The sequence below is a fragment of the Copadichromis virginalis genome, linkage group LG7 (genome assembly GCF_057382275.1).
Source record: "Copadichromis virginalis isolate Kocher_CV1m ecotype Utaka linkage group LG7, C_Virginalis_male_GT1.1, whole genome shotgun sequence".
NCBI lineage: Eukaryota > Metazoa > Chordata > Actinopteri > Cichliformes > Cichlidae > Copadichromis > Copadichromis virginalis.
In genome coordinates, this window is record NC_140624.1 from 42,098,283 (window position 1) to 42,113,795 (window position 15,513).

The 15,513-nt window shown below is 38.8% G+C and overlaps 1 protein-coding gene across 1 annotated transcript in view; it reads left to right on the forward strand.

The window, feature by feature from the left end:
* The first annotated feature begins 571 nt into the window (after positions 1 to 571).
* LOC146705681 (patatin-like phospholipase domain-containing protein 7) overlaps positions 572 to 15,513 on the forward strand; it is a 29,088-nt gene continuing 14,146 nt past the window's right edge. Inside the window, exons 1-33 of the mRNA XM_085461014.1 lie at positions 572 to 700; positions 1,116 to 1,167; positions 1,286 to 1,360; positions 1,597 to 1,684; positions 1,838 to 1,920; positions 2,350 to 2,450; positions 2,555 to 2,695; positions 2,779 to 2,938; positions 4,181 to 4,261; positions 4,798 to 4,926; positions 5,088 to 5,168; positions 5,294 to 5,420; positions 5,515 to 5,580; positions 5,687 to 5,763; positions 5,893 to 6,048; positions 6,205 to 6,282; positions 6,758 to 6,963; positions 9,627 to 9,653; positions 10,069 to 10,120; positions 10,239 to 10,313; positions 10,550 to 10,637; positions 10,791 to 10,873; positions 11,303 to 11,403; positions 11,508 to 11,648; positions 11,732 to 11,891; positions 13,134 to 13,214; positions 13,751 to 13,879; positions 14,041 to 14,121; positions 14,247 to 14,373; positions 14,468 to 14,533; positions 14,640 to 14,716; positions 14,846 to 15,001; positions 15,158 to 15,235. Of these exons, the coding sequence (XP_085317140.1) occupies positions 690 to 700; positions 1,116 to 1,167; positions 1,286 to 1,360; positions 1,597 to 1,684; positions 1,838 to 1,920; positions 2,350 to 2,450; positions 2,555 to 2,695; positions 2,779 to 2,938; positions 4,181 to 4,261; positions 4,798 to 4,926; positions 5,088 to 5,168; positions 5,294 to 5,420; positions 5,515 to 5,580; positions 5,687 to 5,763; positions 5,893 to 6,048; positions 6,205 to 6,282; positions 6,758 to 6,963; positions 9,627 to 9,653; positions 10,069 to 10,120; positions 10,239 to 10,313; positions 10,550 to 10,637; positions 10,791 to 10,873; positions 11,303 to 11,403; positions 11,508 to 11,648; positions 11,732 to 11,891; positions 13,134 to 13,214; positions 13,751 to 13,879; positions 14,041 to 14,121; positions 14,247 to 14,373; positions 14,468 to 14,533; positions 14,640 to 14,716; positions 14,846 to 15,001; positions 15,158 to 15,235 (3,234 nt within the window). The 5' untranslated portion in view covers positions 572 to 689. The remainder of the gene's footprint in view (positions 701 to 1,115; positions 1,168 to 1,285; positions 1,361 to 1,596; positions 1,685 to 1,837; positions 1,921 to 2,349; positions 2,451 to 2,554; positions 2,696 to 2,778; positions 2,939 to 4,180; positions 4,262 to 4,797; positions 4,927 to 5,087; positions 5,169 to 5,293; positions 5,421 to 5,514; positions 5,581 to 5,686; positions 5,764 to 5,892; positions 6,049 to 6,204; positions 6,283 to 6,757; positions 6,964 to 9,626; positions 9,654 to 10,068; positions 10,121 to 10,238; positions 10,314 to 10,549; positions 10,638 to 10,790; positions 10,874 to 11,302; positions 11,404 to 11,507; positions 11,649 to 11,731; positions 11,892 to 13,133; positions 13,215 to 13,750; positions 13,880 to 14,040; positions 14,122 to 14,246; positions 14,374 to 14,467; positions 14,534 to 14,639; positions 14,717 to 14,845; positions 15,002 to 15,157; positions 15,236 to 15,513) is intronic.

A 15,513-nucleotide genomic window follows, 5' to 3' on the forward strand; every position in this document is an offset into this window, starting at 1 on the left:
TGCTCTTGGAGGTTTTTTGGTATGGTTGCATAAACCCTACTGTTCCAGGTTTTCTCTATTTGTGGATAATGGTTCACCATGGTTCACCTGCCATTTCTAAGTCTTTGAGCTTAGAGAAATGGCGTCGTAACCCTTTCCAAACGGACAGATATCAATGACATTGTTTCTCATCTTTTCTTAAGTTTCTTTAGCTCGTGATATGTTGTATTTTGAGATCTTTTAGGCTAGTTCACAAAGAGGTTCTAGGTTAAATCAGGACTGGGTGTGGCTAGTTAAAGCTCATTCAGCTTTCATATTTTGTATTTACACATGTTATCATTGTCCAATATTAAAATGTATTTGATCATGTGAAGTAAGTGTGACAAATATAAATATTAAACGTCTGAAATAGGCAAAGGTAACTCGAAAATGCTATAGAAATATTAAGCACTACAAGAGACTGGTCGAGAAATAAACAAACTCCACTTCCTCTCGGATGTTTGTAGCCTTCAAAGATGCTTTGTTAAAAACAGGAAGACGAGGATGTGCCTAGTCCGTTTCTGATTGGATAAATGATCTGAGCGCTACCAAGGTAACAGCGGATAAGGGCGGAGCTAAGCAACTGACAGCATAAAACTTTGTTAGCTTCTCGCTAACTTTATTCTAGCTTCTGTTTAGCTATGTTATCAGCTTGAAAACGGCACCCCAGGATGCTCGAAAAGTAAGCCTCGTGGTTTTTTTACACCCTGTCAACTTCACAGAGTTTGACTATCTTAGTTCTTCAAGATAACTTGTGAAGCAGCTACTCTCAGTCAGCTGGACAGCTGCTAGCGAATGTTATTTTAGCTAACGTTAGCTACTCCATTCAGACGTATTCAGTAAATCGTCTAAAGCTTGACGTCTATCGAAAGTTACTTTGTTGCTGGCTAATTATAACACCTATTCGTGTTCTGGTAATTTTATTAAGATGAATTAAGAAGGCGACACGACGCTACATGGCGAGAGTGGCTGCTAACATACAAATCCGTGTTCCCCTTCTTAATTGTTGCCTTTTCCTCAGCAACTTTTGGTTCCCCTCGATGGCATGTGATTTTTGGGCTGCAGACTCAGCGTTAATAGAGATTTTTGTCTTATAGGTTAGAGTGTCATGGAAAGGATGATGGAGACCTGTGCAAAATGGCCAGTTCAGTAAGCGCATAATTCCATTTAAAATTATTCCTAACTTGGTTTGAAAGGAGAAAAGTGAGTTAGTTGGGAGCTACCAGTGTTGAACATGTATTACTTGAATCTGTTGTGTTATATTTAGGTGGTAACGATGAGCAGAACTGATTTCCGTGCACGGCTGCCACAGTTTTTGGAGGAGAGGATGCAGACCAGCATGGTATGAAATGGAAATTGAGTGCCTGTGTTTTGTACAAGAAATGAGGGCCCTGGATACAGTGTTATCAAATCGGGCGGTTTTCCACTCAATAGAGCTCGTTTTGCTTAGAGTTATACGGGTAATTTCATTGTGATGCAAAGTTGGACTAAAAACAATTTTACAAACGTGCTGTACTCTATGTAACTGTGCTGTCATGTGATCATATTATTGCCTCATCAGTCTTGTTTGTCTTCTAGCTTACAGGTGTATTGATTGGAGCTATGGTTGCAGTTGTGCTGATTGGAATTGTGGTGCTCTTCCTTTACAGGAGATTCAAACATGCCCGTGAGTCATCTGACCTCTTGCTGAACTTCATATTTATTCTATGATAGGTAGATAGCGATATAGATATATATCTATATATATATATTTTTTTAGTCTTGCTGCAGAATGACATTTGTTGTTTATCTGAATTATATTTTTTGATTTTCCGACAAGGTAATCAACAACCGGGTGTACCTCACTATCGATTCAGGAAACGAGATAAAGTGCTTTTCTATGGAAGGAAGATCATGCGAAAGGTTGTCTTTTTCTTTTTTTCCCCTTCCCAGTTCTGTTGATGGCTCATACACACTCTCTTGGTATAGTCTACTAGTATAGTCTAGTAGATTGTTATCTGCTCTATAAAAACTAGTTAATTTTGCTTTTAATGCTTTTATGCCAACAGTTGATGTCCAGAAATACTTGATGTTAACATCTAGTTGTAGTTTCCTATTAATTTCATAGGCAACACTACTAAGACTATAGTTTCACCCTAATACACAATGACTGAAAATGCCTTCAGTAGTTTGGCTTGATGATAAATGACAAACAGCCTTTCTATGTTTAATACAGCAGTTTAAAAAAAAAAAAAAAATCAGTTTTAATATTTCTTAAGTAGAAGTACAACTTTGGATAAAATTCTTTTTCTGCGCGCAATAAACAAAATATATTTGAATATTGTTTTGTAGGTTAAGACACTCTCCTCGCTTCCTTCTCCATCCCATCCCTCGCCATCAAAGCAACCACAGCGCATACGAAAAAGAACCAAAGTTCTAAACATAGCCCGCAAGTATGACGAAAGAACACATTTTTAAATACTATGTACTCAAGGCTTTTGGTGAAATTAGTGTTTTATTTTTAAAGTACATGTTTGTTTGTTTTTCCTCCTGACAGAATCCTGAGGATCCGGAGAGACCCTCCCACCCTGCAGCCCAAGGAACCCCCTCCCTCCCTGCTGGAAGCTGATCTAACAGAGTTTGAAGTGCAGAGCTCGAATCTGCCTTCTGAGGTCCTGTATATGCTGAAAAATGTCAGGTAGGCAAGTCAATTTTGTCTGTGTGTGGGTTTTCTTTTTTTTTTCTTTTTTTTTAAAATTGCTTTTGTTCTTCAACTTGTAGGGTCTTGGGCCATTTTGAGAAGCCTCTGTTTCTGGAGCTGTGTCGACATATGGTGTTTATTGAGCTACAGGAGGGTGAAAGCCTGTTCAAACCAGGAGATGATGATGACAGCATCTACGTGGTCCAGGATGGAAGACTTGAGTTGTGCATACAAGAGAATGTATGTGAATGATTTGTTGTCTTCCATTTGACTCTCTCTTTAGGCTAATTTTGAAACTTAATTACCTTTGAAATTCTATTGCCTCTTTCTTTTTATGCAAGTAATATTGTGTTTTGTTTTTTTTTTATTCTTACTGACCTGTAGGGCAGGGCAATATGGCCTGTATATGGCATGTTTTAAATAAACATTTAAAAGTGCAAATTCCTTGCTGACAGTTTAACCAAAAGGCATTTCCAGTACAAATTGGCTGACATATCCTCAGCATAACCATGTATAATATCCACAAAACTAAAAAAGGTTTTATATACACACACACACAATGCGGTAATATTATGTTGAAGCACAGTACGTATTACTCCGCGAGGCTCCCGACTACGGTAGACATAATGCTCCGACAATCCATCAAGTGGTGCGGCTTCGTAGCTTAGCAAAGTCGAACTAAAGCACTTTTGACAGCTTTTTGAGTGCGGTGTACCACCTAAAATCGGTTTGGTAATAACGATGGCCTGCTTGCATGCTCTACCAAAAAATGTGCTTTGGTGTGTATCTGACAGATGAAAGCCCAAACCAGTTCCACATCATTGAGGTTGTACCAGTTTTACAAAACAATTCTGGTTCATCTGTTTCATTCAACAATCTGCTTTTGCCGTTCTCATTTTCCGTCGCCGCCATGTGCGTATGAAAACAAAGGCACTGCACATGCGTGTTTACCCATATTCCAACCCGATATTTCATTTTCTTATCATTGCCTAACATTATACTGGTATTACCGTGAATAGTATGATATGGCCCAACCCTACTGACCTGTGACATTACATCAATTTATATAGAAAATGGTAAATTCAAAAGTTGTATTGCAATTTTAACAACTGTGCCCACTGGTCATTATTAAAGTTCATTTTAAAAAGTGTGATGCAAGGTTGGCTCCAAACTGTACCTAATTTAATTTACATTCATTTTCAGCGCCTTTTCTGTTTTCCAGTTTTACGTCTAATGATAAAGCATGAACACCAGAGGACAGTAGAATAAATAGTAACTACTTTATTTTTGCCATCACAACAAGTCAGTGGCATCCCAATATGTTGTTGGCTTGCTTAAATTTTAATCATGTCCACTTAGCTGAAGTCCTACTTTCATCCAACTAGATGTCTGCAGATTTGTTTAGACAGTGTGAAATATTTTTACCTTATTAATATTATTTTGTTGGCATCATGTCCTGTATTCTTCTTTTTTGTATTGCAGGATGGCACAGAATCAGTGGTGAAGGATGTCCTCCCCGGAGACAGCGTCCACAGCCTGCTCAGTATTCTGGACACTATCACTGTGAGCTCCTGTTTTTTCTCTCTAGGTTATGTCCTCATTTGCCTTCTGAAGTGTCTGTGTCAGTGTGATTTGTTTATTCATTACCTTCATGCCCCTGAAACAAAATTAATGTACTTTGTATTTGCTGTAATTTGTTTATTTAAAGCTGCATCTTTTCAACTTTGTTTTTCTCTTCTTAAAATACATCATTGTCATCCTTTTCACACACTCAGATTGATGTTGTTTGGAACTGATTGTGCAGTAATGAACTCAAACCACGTATGTAATGTATAGAAAAATCAGTTATTACAATAGAATAACTTTTTCATATCTTGTTACTTTGTTGCCATTGCATAGAAACCGTTTAAACACTATCACACTTGTGTTATAGAGCTTTGAAGTGTTGACAGTTATTTAGGCCACATTAAAATGCTGCAAGCACAGGTACACGTACAGGTCACGTAATAAACCTTGGGGAAAGTATCCTTAGCCCAATTTATTACTTAGCTGTGAAAGATGTGGATGAGATTTCTGATTCTTATCTTCGATTTTGCCAGGGTTATCCAGCTCCATATAAAACTGTGTCGGCACGAGCTGCAACTCGCTCCACCATCTTATGCTTACCTGCTTCAGCCTTTGAGTCAGTGTTTAAGAAGTACCCTGAGACACTTGTACGCGTCATTCAGGTAACAGATTGCATTATGTAGTGTTTGTTTTTTCTCCAATTAAACATCTAATTTGGAGCTACAACATGCAACAATTAGCAGAATATACTACATATCATGTTGTAGCTAGGGTTTTTCTTTCTTCTTCTTTTTTTTTTTTTTTTTTTTTTTTTCTTCTTCAGATAATTATGGTGCGCCTCCAAAGAGTCACCTTTTTGGCTTTGCATAACTATCTGGGCCTAACAACTGAGCTCTTCAATCTGGTAGGAGCAGAATTTGTTATAGGACACCTATAGTATTTATGTGCATACACATGGTCACGATGACTGTGTCACACAAGTTATGATGCAATTATTATTATTTATTTACTTTTTTCCTTGACTGACAGGAGAGTCAAGCAGTGCCCTTGACCAATATAAACAATGTGATGGCAGAAGCAAATACTGGAAAGACTCGACGTCTCCACTTCCAGGACGAATTACCTGCCGGAACCACTGAAAACACTGCAGAGACGGGTCAAGCACACACACAAACATGCACTACATGCCGTTCAATTTCAGCTTTGTCTTGTACTGAAACTGATCCAGTGCTGGCACTTGACTTTTGCAGATGGTGTAAAGGACAGCCATTCAACCAGGAAGCTGCGATCCACCTCTATGCCCACTGAATGCACAGGTGGGTCACTGCCTTGGACATAAGCGATCATCAAATGCCACATGGCTGTATTAATTTCCTGCACAGATGTACTCGTTATCCTAATCCTTTGTTTTCTGAGTTACAGGTAATGACCTGAGCATGGCCTGCGAACGAGCTCGAGTTACCATTGAGGAGGCTCCGTCAAGTCCTATCACTCACAAAGTAAGGTCTGCTTTTTACATTGAAGCGTGGTGACAGGTCTTGTGTGTAAATGTAACACAATAGCACAGTATCTGCTGCATCTTACCTACTTCCTCCATAGTAGTTTCTCTCCTGTGCCTGTCTTTGTAGTCTAGTCTGAAGAAGAGTGTGACAATGCAACACACACCATCTGAAGTATTTCACTATACAGACAGTGGAGGGCACGCTGATGCTACCTATCTTGGTAAAAGCAGTGCAATCCTCCAAGCTGCTAAGAAAGACCTGCTGGGACTCATCCAGCTGCAGGTGAGGGGTTAATTGGAGAAAATTCAGCTGGTGTCAGTGTTCTGATCCTTTCAATGCACCCTTTTAAATTTATTTTTGTGGCATGTTAAGTGGGAAAATGTTAAATCCAGTCTTGTCATCATAAGTGGATATTTAGAGTGTCTTTTTCTATTGCAGGACCCTAGTCTGCTTGAAGGCAGAGTAACCGTCCACCATGTCAAAGCTGGCTCTGTGGTAGCTCGTCAGGGAGATCAGGTTGGAACAACAACTTAGAACCTAGCTACTTTTCATTCTGTTTAATATTTTACTTCATTTCAGCTCTTGATTAATTTATGCCTCCACTGGACAGTGTCCATGCATTGCAGAGGGTCGACTTGGGAAACTAGTGTGCATGTAAAGTTGTGTCCATGTGAACTTGCTTGTGGGAAGAATTAGAATGCGGCCCCCTTATACTATCATATGGTTAAAGGCTATCCTGAGTCATACGCAAGAGGGGAAACAGGTTAAGCTTATAAAGTAAACAAACTAATCAGTCATTTAAAAATCTAAGGGATGACTGGGAATGACTTGCCTGTAATGCTTTCAACAGTAGAATTTGAATTTCAACACAGGTATTACTCATCTTAAAAATCATGAATTCAGTATTTCACCACCTGATTGTTAACAGCATTCAGAGTCGGACTGTTAAATCTGAGCATTTTCTCTCAATCGTTCCCTCTTGGTGTTTTAGGAGGTGAGCATCCACTTCGTGATTTCTGGCCTCCTCCATGTTTACCAGCGGATGATTGACCGTGAAGAAGAATTGCGCCTGTTTGTAACGCATCCCGGAGAGCTTGTTGGTCACCTTGCTGTTCTGACCGGAGAGCCCCTCATATTTACAGTTCGAGCTCAGCGAGATTGCAGCTTCCTCTCTATTTCCAAAACACATTTTTATGAGTGAGTGACCTGGACACACATCCTCACACTGTTGTGATGTTCAGCAATCCTATGTCTATACAAACCTTTCGTTTTGTTTTGTTTTTTAATCCTGAAGAAGAGAGAAATATTCACTGTTATCTGAATAGTAGAGATGATTTGAGAAATGTAATGAGTCGTTCCTGGACTTATTTGTAAAAATTGCTCTTCCCTCAGGTGGTGATCAAGGAGTACCGTGACTTTGCCATCCCTGCAGAGCTCAAAGGTCTGACACGTTACCTAGAGAATGCCTACAAACGGGACGAGTTTCGCCACACCTGCCCAAATGACTCAGAGATTCTCCTCGCCTACCATTCTGTCGCCCAGTACCTAAGCAAATAGAGGAGTGAACCTAAACAGCATTCATGAAATTAAAGAAAGTAAAAACAGAAAGAGATAAAATGCAGATGACTCAGATATACCATGTTGAAAATTAAGTTCTATATCTGTTTAAATTACATCTGTGTGGACAATAAAAAAATGGCAGTTTAATCATTTACTTTCTATAAAAAGTATAGTTGTTACCATGACTTTGGCTCCCTCTAGTGTTTCTCGAGTGTTTTTGTAAATGCCGTGTACGTGCGTGTTTTGTGTCTGAACGTAATGTTAAGTGCACTTAATTCAAATCAGATTTTAAACTACACATTATTTTAGCATACACATAAAAAGATGAATGACTGTACATAACTCCTCTTTACATATTTTTATATAGTGACTGCATATTAGCAGTGACCGTATGAGAATGGTTTAATTTAAATGCATAAATGGAGGGTGAAGGAAAGAGTATATCTATTTATATGGACATTATGGACATACATTAAAGGTTAAATATGAAAAAGTGGCTAATGTTGGTACATGAATGTTTGTATATGAATTTATTAGCTACTAAATTTTTGCTTTAAAGTTGTCATGAGTAATCGTTTTTATATTAAAGTTGTATGGTGAATGCAGATTTTTCATCATCATGGAATCCAAAACATTGGATGAAACTTAATCAGTTTTGTTAATAGCAAATGAATTATGGTAATAAAATTATTGATTACATGTCTATATGACTCTTGATGTATTTATTTCTATGGAAGCAGTATTTCATGCAATATAGCAGTAAAATTCACTTTCCAAATCTACCTGACCCTATATACAAAAGTAATTGCCCCCTAAACTTAATGCCTGTTCGTGCCAGCCTTGACAGCAAGAACTGCAGTGAAGTGTTTACAATAACTGGCAATGCGTCTTTAACATCACTGTGGAGGAATGATCATCTCTGCTTGGCAGAATTGTTTTACTTCAGCCATAATGAGAGTTTTTGAACTTGAACAGCCTGATTACGGTCATGCCAAAGCATCTCAACCTGGTTTAAGTCCGGGCTTTGGCTATAAGTAACTCCAAAACCTTCTTTTTGTTTTGTTTTTTGAACAATACAGAGGTGGACTTCTGGTGTGTTTCTGATCATTGTCCCTCTGTATTGCCCAACTGCTCTTGAGATTCAGGGAATAAACTGATGGGTGGAGATTTTCCTTCAGGGTTTTCTGTTAGAGAGAGGAATTAATGGCAAGTCATGCAGTCATGCAGGTCTTGAAGCAGCAAAGTAGCCCCAGACCATCACACTACCACCATGTTTGAATGTTGGTATGATGTTCCTTTTATCAAATGCTGTGTTTGTTTTATGTGGGATTTAACAGGCCCCAAGTCTTCCACAAAGATTGACTTTTGTCTTGTCAGTCCACAGAGTACTTTCCCCAAACTTTCAGGGATGTTTTATTGACAAATTTTAGATGAGCCTCTGTGTTCCTTTTGGTTAGCATTGGTTTTTGCCATTGGATTTTTCCCATGGATGCCATTTTTGCCCACTCTCTCTTTTTTAAATTGTTGAATAATAATGAACTCTCACTTTACTTGAGGCAAGTGAGGCCTACAGTTCTTTAGAACTTGTTCTGGGTCCTTCTGTGACCTTCTGAATGATTCGTCAATGTGCTCTTGGAGGTTTTTTGGTATGGTTGCATAAACCCTACTGTTCCAGGTTTTCTCTATTTGTGGATAATGGTTCACCATGGTTCACCTGCCATTTCTAAGTCTTTGAGCTTAGAGAAATGGCGTCGTAACCCTTTCCAAACGGACAGATATCAATGACATTGTTTCTCATCTTTTCTTAAGTTTCTTTAGCTCGTGATATGTTGTATTTTGAGATCTTTTAGGCTAGTTCACAAAGAGGTTCTAGGTTAAATCAGGACTGGGTGTGGCTAGTTAAAGCTCATTCAGCTTTCATATTTTGTATTTACACATGTTATCATTGTCCAATATTAAAATGTATTTGATCATGTGAAGTAAGTGTGACAAATATAAATATTAAACGTCTGAAATAGGCAAAGGTAACTCGAAAATGCTATAGAAATATTAAGCACTACAAGAGACTGGTCGAGAAATAAACAAACTCCACTTCCTCTCGGATGTTTGTAGCCTTCAAAGATGCTTTGTTAAAAACAGGAAGACGAGGATGTGCCTAGTCCGTTTCTGATTGGATAAATGATCTGAGCGCTACCAAGGTAACAGCGGATAAGGGCGGAGCTAAGCAACTGACAGCATAAAACTTTGTTAGCTTCTCGCTAACTTTATTCTAGCTTCTGTTTAGCTATGTTATCAGCTTGAAAACGGCACCCCAGGATGCTCGAAAAGTAAGCCTCGTGGTTTTTTTACACCCTGTCAACTTCACAGAGTTTGACTATCTTAGTTCTTCAAGATAACTTGTGAAGCAGCTACTCTCAGTCAGCTGGACAGCTGCTAGCGAATGTTATTTTAGCTAACGTTAGCTACTCCATTCAGACGTATTCAGTAAATCGTCTAAAGCTTGACGTCTATCGAAAGTTACTTTGTTGCTGGCTAATTATAACACCTATTCGTGTTCTGGTAATTTTATTAAGATGAATTAAGAAGGCGACACGACGCTACATGGCGAGAGTGGCTGCTAACATACAAATCCGTGTTCCCCTTCTTAATTGTTGCCTTTTCCTCAGCAACTTTTGGTTCCCCTCGATGGCATGTGATTTTTGGGCTGCAGACTCAGCGTTAATAGAGATTTTTGTCTTATAGGTTAGAGTGTCATGGAAAGGATGATGGAGACCTGTGCAAAATGGCCAGTTCAGTAAGCGCATAATTCCATTTAAAATTATTCCTAACTTGGTTTGAAAGGAGAAAAGTGAGTTAGTTGGGAGCTACCAGTGTTGAACATGTATTACTTGAATCTGTTGTGTTATATTTAGGTGGTAACGATGAGCAGAACTGATTTCCGTGCACGGCTGCCACAGTTTTTGGAGGAGAGGATGCAGACCAGCATGGTATGAAATGGAAATTGAGTGCCTGTGTTTTGTACAAGAAATGAGGGCCCTGGATACAGTGTTATCAAATCGGGCGGTTTTCCACTCAATAGAGCTCGTTTTGCTTAGAGTTATACGGGTAATTTCATTGTGATGCAAAGTTGGACTAAAAACAATTTTACAAACGTGCTGTACTCTATGTAACTGTGCTGTCATGTGATCATATTATTGCCTCATCAGTCTTGTTTGTCTTCTAGCTTACAGGTGTATTGATTGGAGCTATGGTTGCAGTTGTGCTGATTGGAATTGTGGTGCTCTTCCTTTACAGGAGATTCAAACATGCCCGTGAGTCATCTGACCTCTTGCTGAACTTCATATTTATTCTATGATAGGTAGATAGCGATATAGATATATATCTATATATATATATTTTTTTAGTCTTGCTGCAGAATGACATTTGTTGTTTATCTGAATTATATTTTTTGATTTTCCGACAAGGTAATCAACAACCGGGTGTACCTCACTATCGATTCAGGAAACGAGATAAAGTGCTTTTCTATGGAAGGAAGATCATGCGAAAGGTTGTCTTTTTCTTTTTTTCCCCTTCCCAGTTCTGTTGATGGCTCATACACACTCTCTTGGTATAGTCTACTAGTATAGTCTAGTAGATTGTTATCTGCTCTATAAAAACTAGTTAATTTTGCTTTTAATGCTTTTATGCCAACAGTTGATGTCCAGAAATACTTGATGTTAACATCTAGTTGTAGTTTCCTATTAATTTCATAGGCAACACTACTAAGACTATAGTTTCACCCTAATACACAATGACTGAAAATGCCTTCAGTAGTTTGGCTTGATGATAAATGACAAACAGCCTTTCTATGTTTAATACAGCAGTTTAAAAAAAAAAAAAAAATCAGTTTTAATATTTCTTAAGTAGAAGTACAACTTTGGATAAAATTCTTTTTCTGCGCGCAATAAACAAAATATATTTGAATATTGTTTTGTAGGTTAAGACACTCTCCTCGCTTCCTTCTCCATCCCATCCCTCGCCATCAAAGCAACCACAGCGCATACGAAAAAGAACCAAAGTTCTAAACATAGCCCGCAAGTATGACGAAAGAACACATTTTTAAATACTATGTACTCAAGGCTTTTGGTGAAATTAGTGTTTTATTTTTAAAGTACATGTTTGTTTGTTTTTCCTCCTGACAGAATCCTGAGGATCCGGAGAGACCCTCCCACCCTGCAGCCCAAGGAACCCCCTCCCTCCCTGCTGGAAGCTGATCTAACAGAGTTTGAAGTGCAGAGCTCGAATCTGCCTTCTGAGGTCCTGTATATGCTGAAAAATGTCAGGTAGGCAAGTCAATTTTGTCTGTGTGTGGGTTTTCTTTTTTTTTTCTTTTTTTTTAAAATTGCTTTTGTTCTTCAACTTGTAGGGTCTTGGGCCATTTTGAGAAGCCTCTGTTTCTGGAGCTGTGTCGACATATGGTGTTTATTGAGCTACAGGAGGGTGAAAGCCTGTTCAAACCAGGAGATGATGATGACAGCATCTACGTGGTCCAGGATGGAAGACTTGAGTTGTGCATACAAGAGAATGTATGTGAATGATTTGTTGTCTTCCATTTGACTCTCTCTTTAGGCTAATTTTGAAACTTAATTACCTTTGAAATTCTATTGCCTCTTTCTTTTTATGCAAGTAATATTGTGTTTTGTTTTTTTTTTATTCTTACTGACCTGTAGGGCAGGGCAATATGGCCTGTATATGGCATGTTTTAAATAAACATTTAAAAGTGCAAATTCCTTGCTGACAGTTTAACCAAAAGGCATTTCCAGTACAAATTGGCTGACATATCCTCAGCATAACCATGTATAATATCCACAAAACTAAAAAAGGTTTTATATACACACACACACAATGCGGTAATATTATGTTGAAGCACAGTACGTATTACTCCGCGAGGCTCCCGACTACGGTAGACATAATGCTCCGACAATCCATCAAGTGGTGCGGCTTCGTAGCTTAGCAAAGTCGAACTAAAGCACTTTTGACAGCTTTTTGAGTGCGGTGTACCACCTAAAATCGGTTTGGTAATAACGATGGCCTGCTTGCATGCTCTACCAAAAAATGTGCTTTGGTGTGTATCTGACAGATGAAAGCCCAAACCAGTTCCACATCATTGAGGTTGTACCAGTTTTACAAAACAATTCTGGTTCATCTGTTTCATTCAACAATCTGCTTTTGCCGTTCTCATTTTCCGTCGCCGCCATGTGCGTATGAAAACAAAGGCACTGCACATGCGTGTTTACCCATATTCCAACCCGATATTTCATTTTCTTATCATTGCCTAACATTATACTGGTATTACCGTGAATAGTATGATATGGCCCAACCCTACTGACCTGTGACATTACATCAATTTATATAGAAAATGGTAAATTCAAAAGTTGTATTGCAATTTTAACAACTGTGCCCACTGGTCATTATTAAAGTTCATTTTAAAAAGTGTGATGCAAGGTTGGCTCCAAACTGTACCTAATTTAATTTACATTCATTTTCAGCGCCTTTTCTGTTTTCCAGTTTTACGTCTAATGATAAAGCATGAACACCAGAGGACAGTAGAATAAATAGTAACTACTTTATTTTTGCCATCACAACAAGTCAGTGGCATCCCAATATGTTGTTGGCTTGCTTAAATTTTAATCATGTCCACTTAGCTGAAGTCCTACTTTCATCCAACTAGATGTCTGCAGATTTGTTTAGACAGTGTGAAATATTTTTACCTTATTAATATTATTTTGTTGGCATCATGTCCTGTATTCTTCTTTTTTGTATTGCAGGATGGCACAGAATCAGTGGTGAAGGATGTCCTCCCCGGAGACAGCGTCCACAGCCTGCTCAGTATTCTGGACACTATCACTGTGAGCTCCTGTTTTTTCTCTCTAGGTTATGTCCTCATTTGCCTTCTGAAGTGTCTGTGTCAGTGTGATTTGTTTATTCATTACCTTCATGCCCCTGAAACAAAATTAATGTACTTTGTATTTGCTGTAATTTGTTTATTTAAAGCTGCATCTTTTCAACTTTGTTTTTCTCTTCTTAAAATACATCATTGTCATCCTTTTCACACACTCAGATTGATGTTGTTTGGAACTGATTGTGCAGTAATGAACTCAAACCACGTATGTAATGTATAGAAAAATCAGTTATTACAATAGAATAACTTTTTCATATCTTGTTACTTTGTTGCCATTGCATAGAAACCGTTTAAACACTATCACACTTGTGTTATAGAGCTTTGAAGTGTTGACAGTTATTTAGGCCACATTAAAATGCTGCAAGCACAGGTACACGTACAGGTCACGTAATAAACCTTGGGGAAAGTATCCTTAGCCCAATTTATTACTTAGCTGTGAAAGATGTGGATGAGATTTCTGATTCTTATCTTCGATTTTGCCAGGGTTATCCAGCTCCATATAAAACTGTGTCGGCACGAGCTGCAACTCGCTCCACCATCTTATGCTTACCTGCTTCAGCCTTTGAGTCAGTGTTTAAGAAGTACCCTGAGACACTTGTACGCGTCATTCAGGTAACAGATTGCATTATGTAGTGTTTGTTTTTTCTCCAATTAAACATCTAATTTGGAGCTACAACATGCAACAATTAGCAGAATATACTACATATCATGTTGTAGCTAGGGTTTTTCTTTCTTCTTCTTTTTTTTTTTTTTTTTTTTTTTTTCTTCTTCAGATAATTATGGTGCGCCTCCAAAGAGTCACCTTTTTGGCTTTGCATAACTATCTGGGCCTAACAACTGAGCTCTTCAATCTGGTAGGAGCAGAATTTGTTATAGGACACCTATAGTATTTATGTGCATACACATGGTCACGATGACTGTGTCACACAAGTTATGATGCAATTATTATTATTTATTTACTTTTTTCCTTGACTGACAGGAGAGTCAAGCAGTGCCCTTGACCAATATAAACAATGTGATGGCAGAAGCAAATACTGGAAAGACTCGACGTCTCCACTTCCAGGACGAATTACCTGCCGGAACCACTGAAAACACTGCAGAGACGGGTCAAGCACACACACAAACATGCACTACATGCCGTTCAATTTCAGCTTTGTCTTGTACTGAAACTGATCCAGTGCTGGCACTTGACTTTTGCAGATGGTGTAAAGGACAGCCATTCAACCAGGAAGCTGCGATCCACCTCTATGCCCACTGAATGCACAGGTGGGTCACTGCCTTGGACATAAGCGATCATCAAATGCCACATGGCTGTATTAATTTCCTGCACAGATGTACTCGTTATCCTAATCCTTTGTTTTCTGAGTTACAGGTAATGACCTGAGCATGGCCTGCGAACGAGCTCGAGTTACCATTGAGGAGGCTCCGTCAAGTCCTATCACTCACAAAGTAAGGTCTGCTTTTTACATTGAAGCGTGGTGACAGGTCTTGTGTGTAAATGTAACACAATAGCACAGTATCTGCTGCATCTTACCTACTTCCTCCATAGTAGTTTCTCTCCTGTGCCTGTCTTTGTAGTCTAGTCTGAAGAAGAGTGTGACAATGCAACACACACCATCTGAAGTATTTCACTATACAGACAGTGGAGGGCACGCTGATGCTACCTATCTTGGTAAAAGCAGTGCAATCCTCCAAGCTGCTAAGAAAGACCTGCTGGGACTCATCCAGCTGCAGGTGAGGGGTTAATTGGAGAAAATTCAGCTGGTGTCAGTGTTCTGATCCTTTCAATGCACCCTTTTAAATTTATTTTTGTGGCATGTTAAGTGGGAAAATGTTAAATCCAGTCTTGTCATCATAAGTGGATATTTAGAGTGTCTTTTTCTATTGCAGGACCCTAGTCTGCTTGAAGGCAGAGTAACCGTCCACCATGTCAAAGCTGGCTCTGTGGTAGCTCGTCAGGGAGATCAGGTTGGAACAACAACTTAGAACCTAGCTACTTTTCATTCTGTTTAATATTTTACTTCATTTCAGCTCTTGATTAATTTATGCCTCCACTGGACAGTGTCCATGCATTGCAGAGGGTCGACTTGGGAAACTAGTGTGCATGTAAAGTTGTGTCCATGTGAACTTGCTTGTGGGAAGAATTAGAATGCGGCCCCCTTATACTATCATATGGTTAAAGGCTATCCTGAGTCATACGCAAGAGGGGAAACAGGTTAAGCTTATAAAGTAAACAAACTAATCAG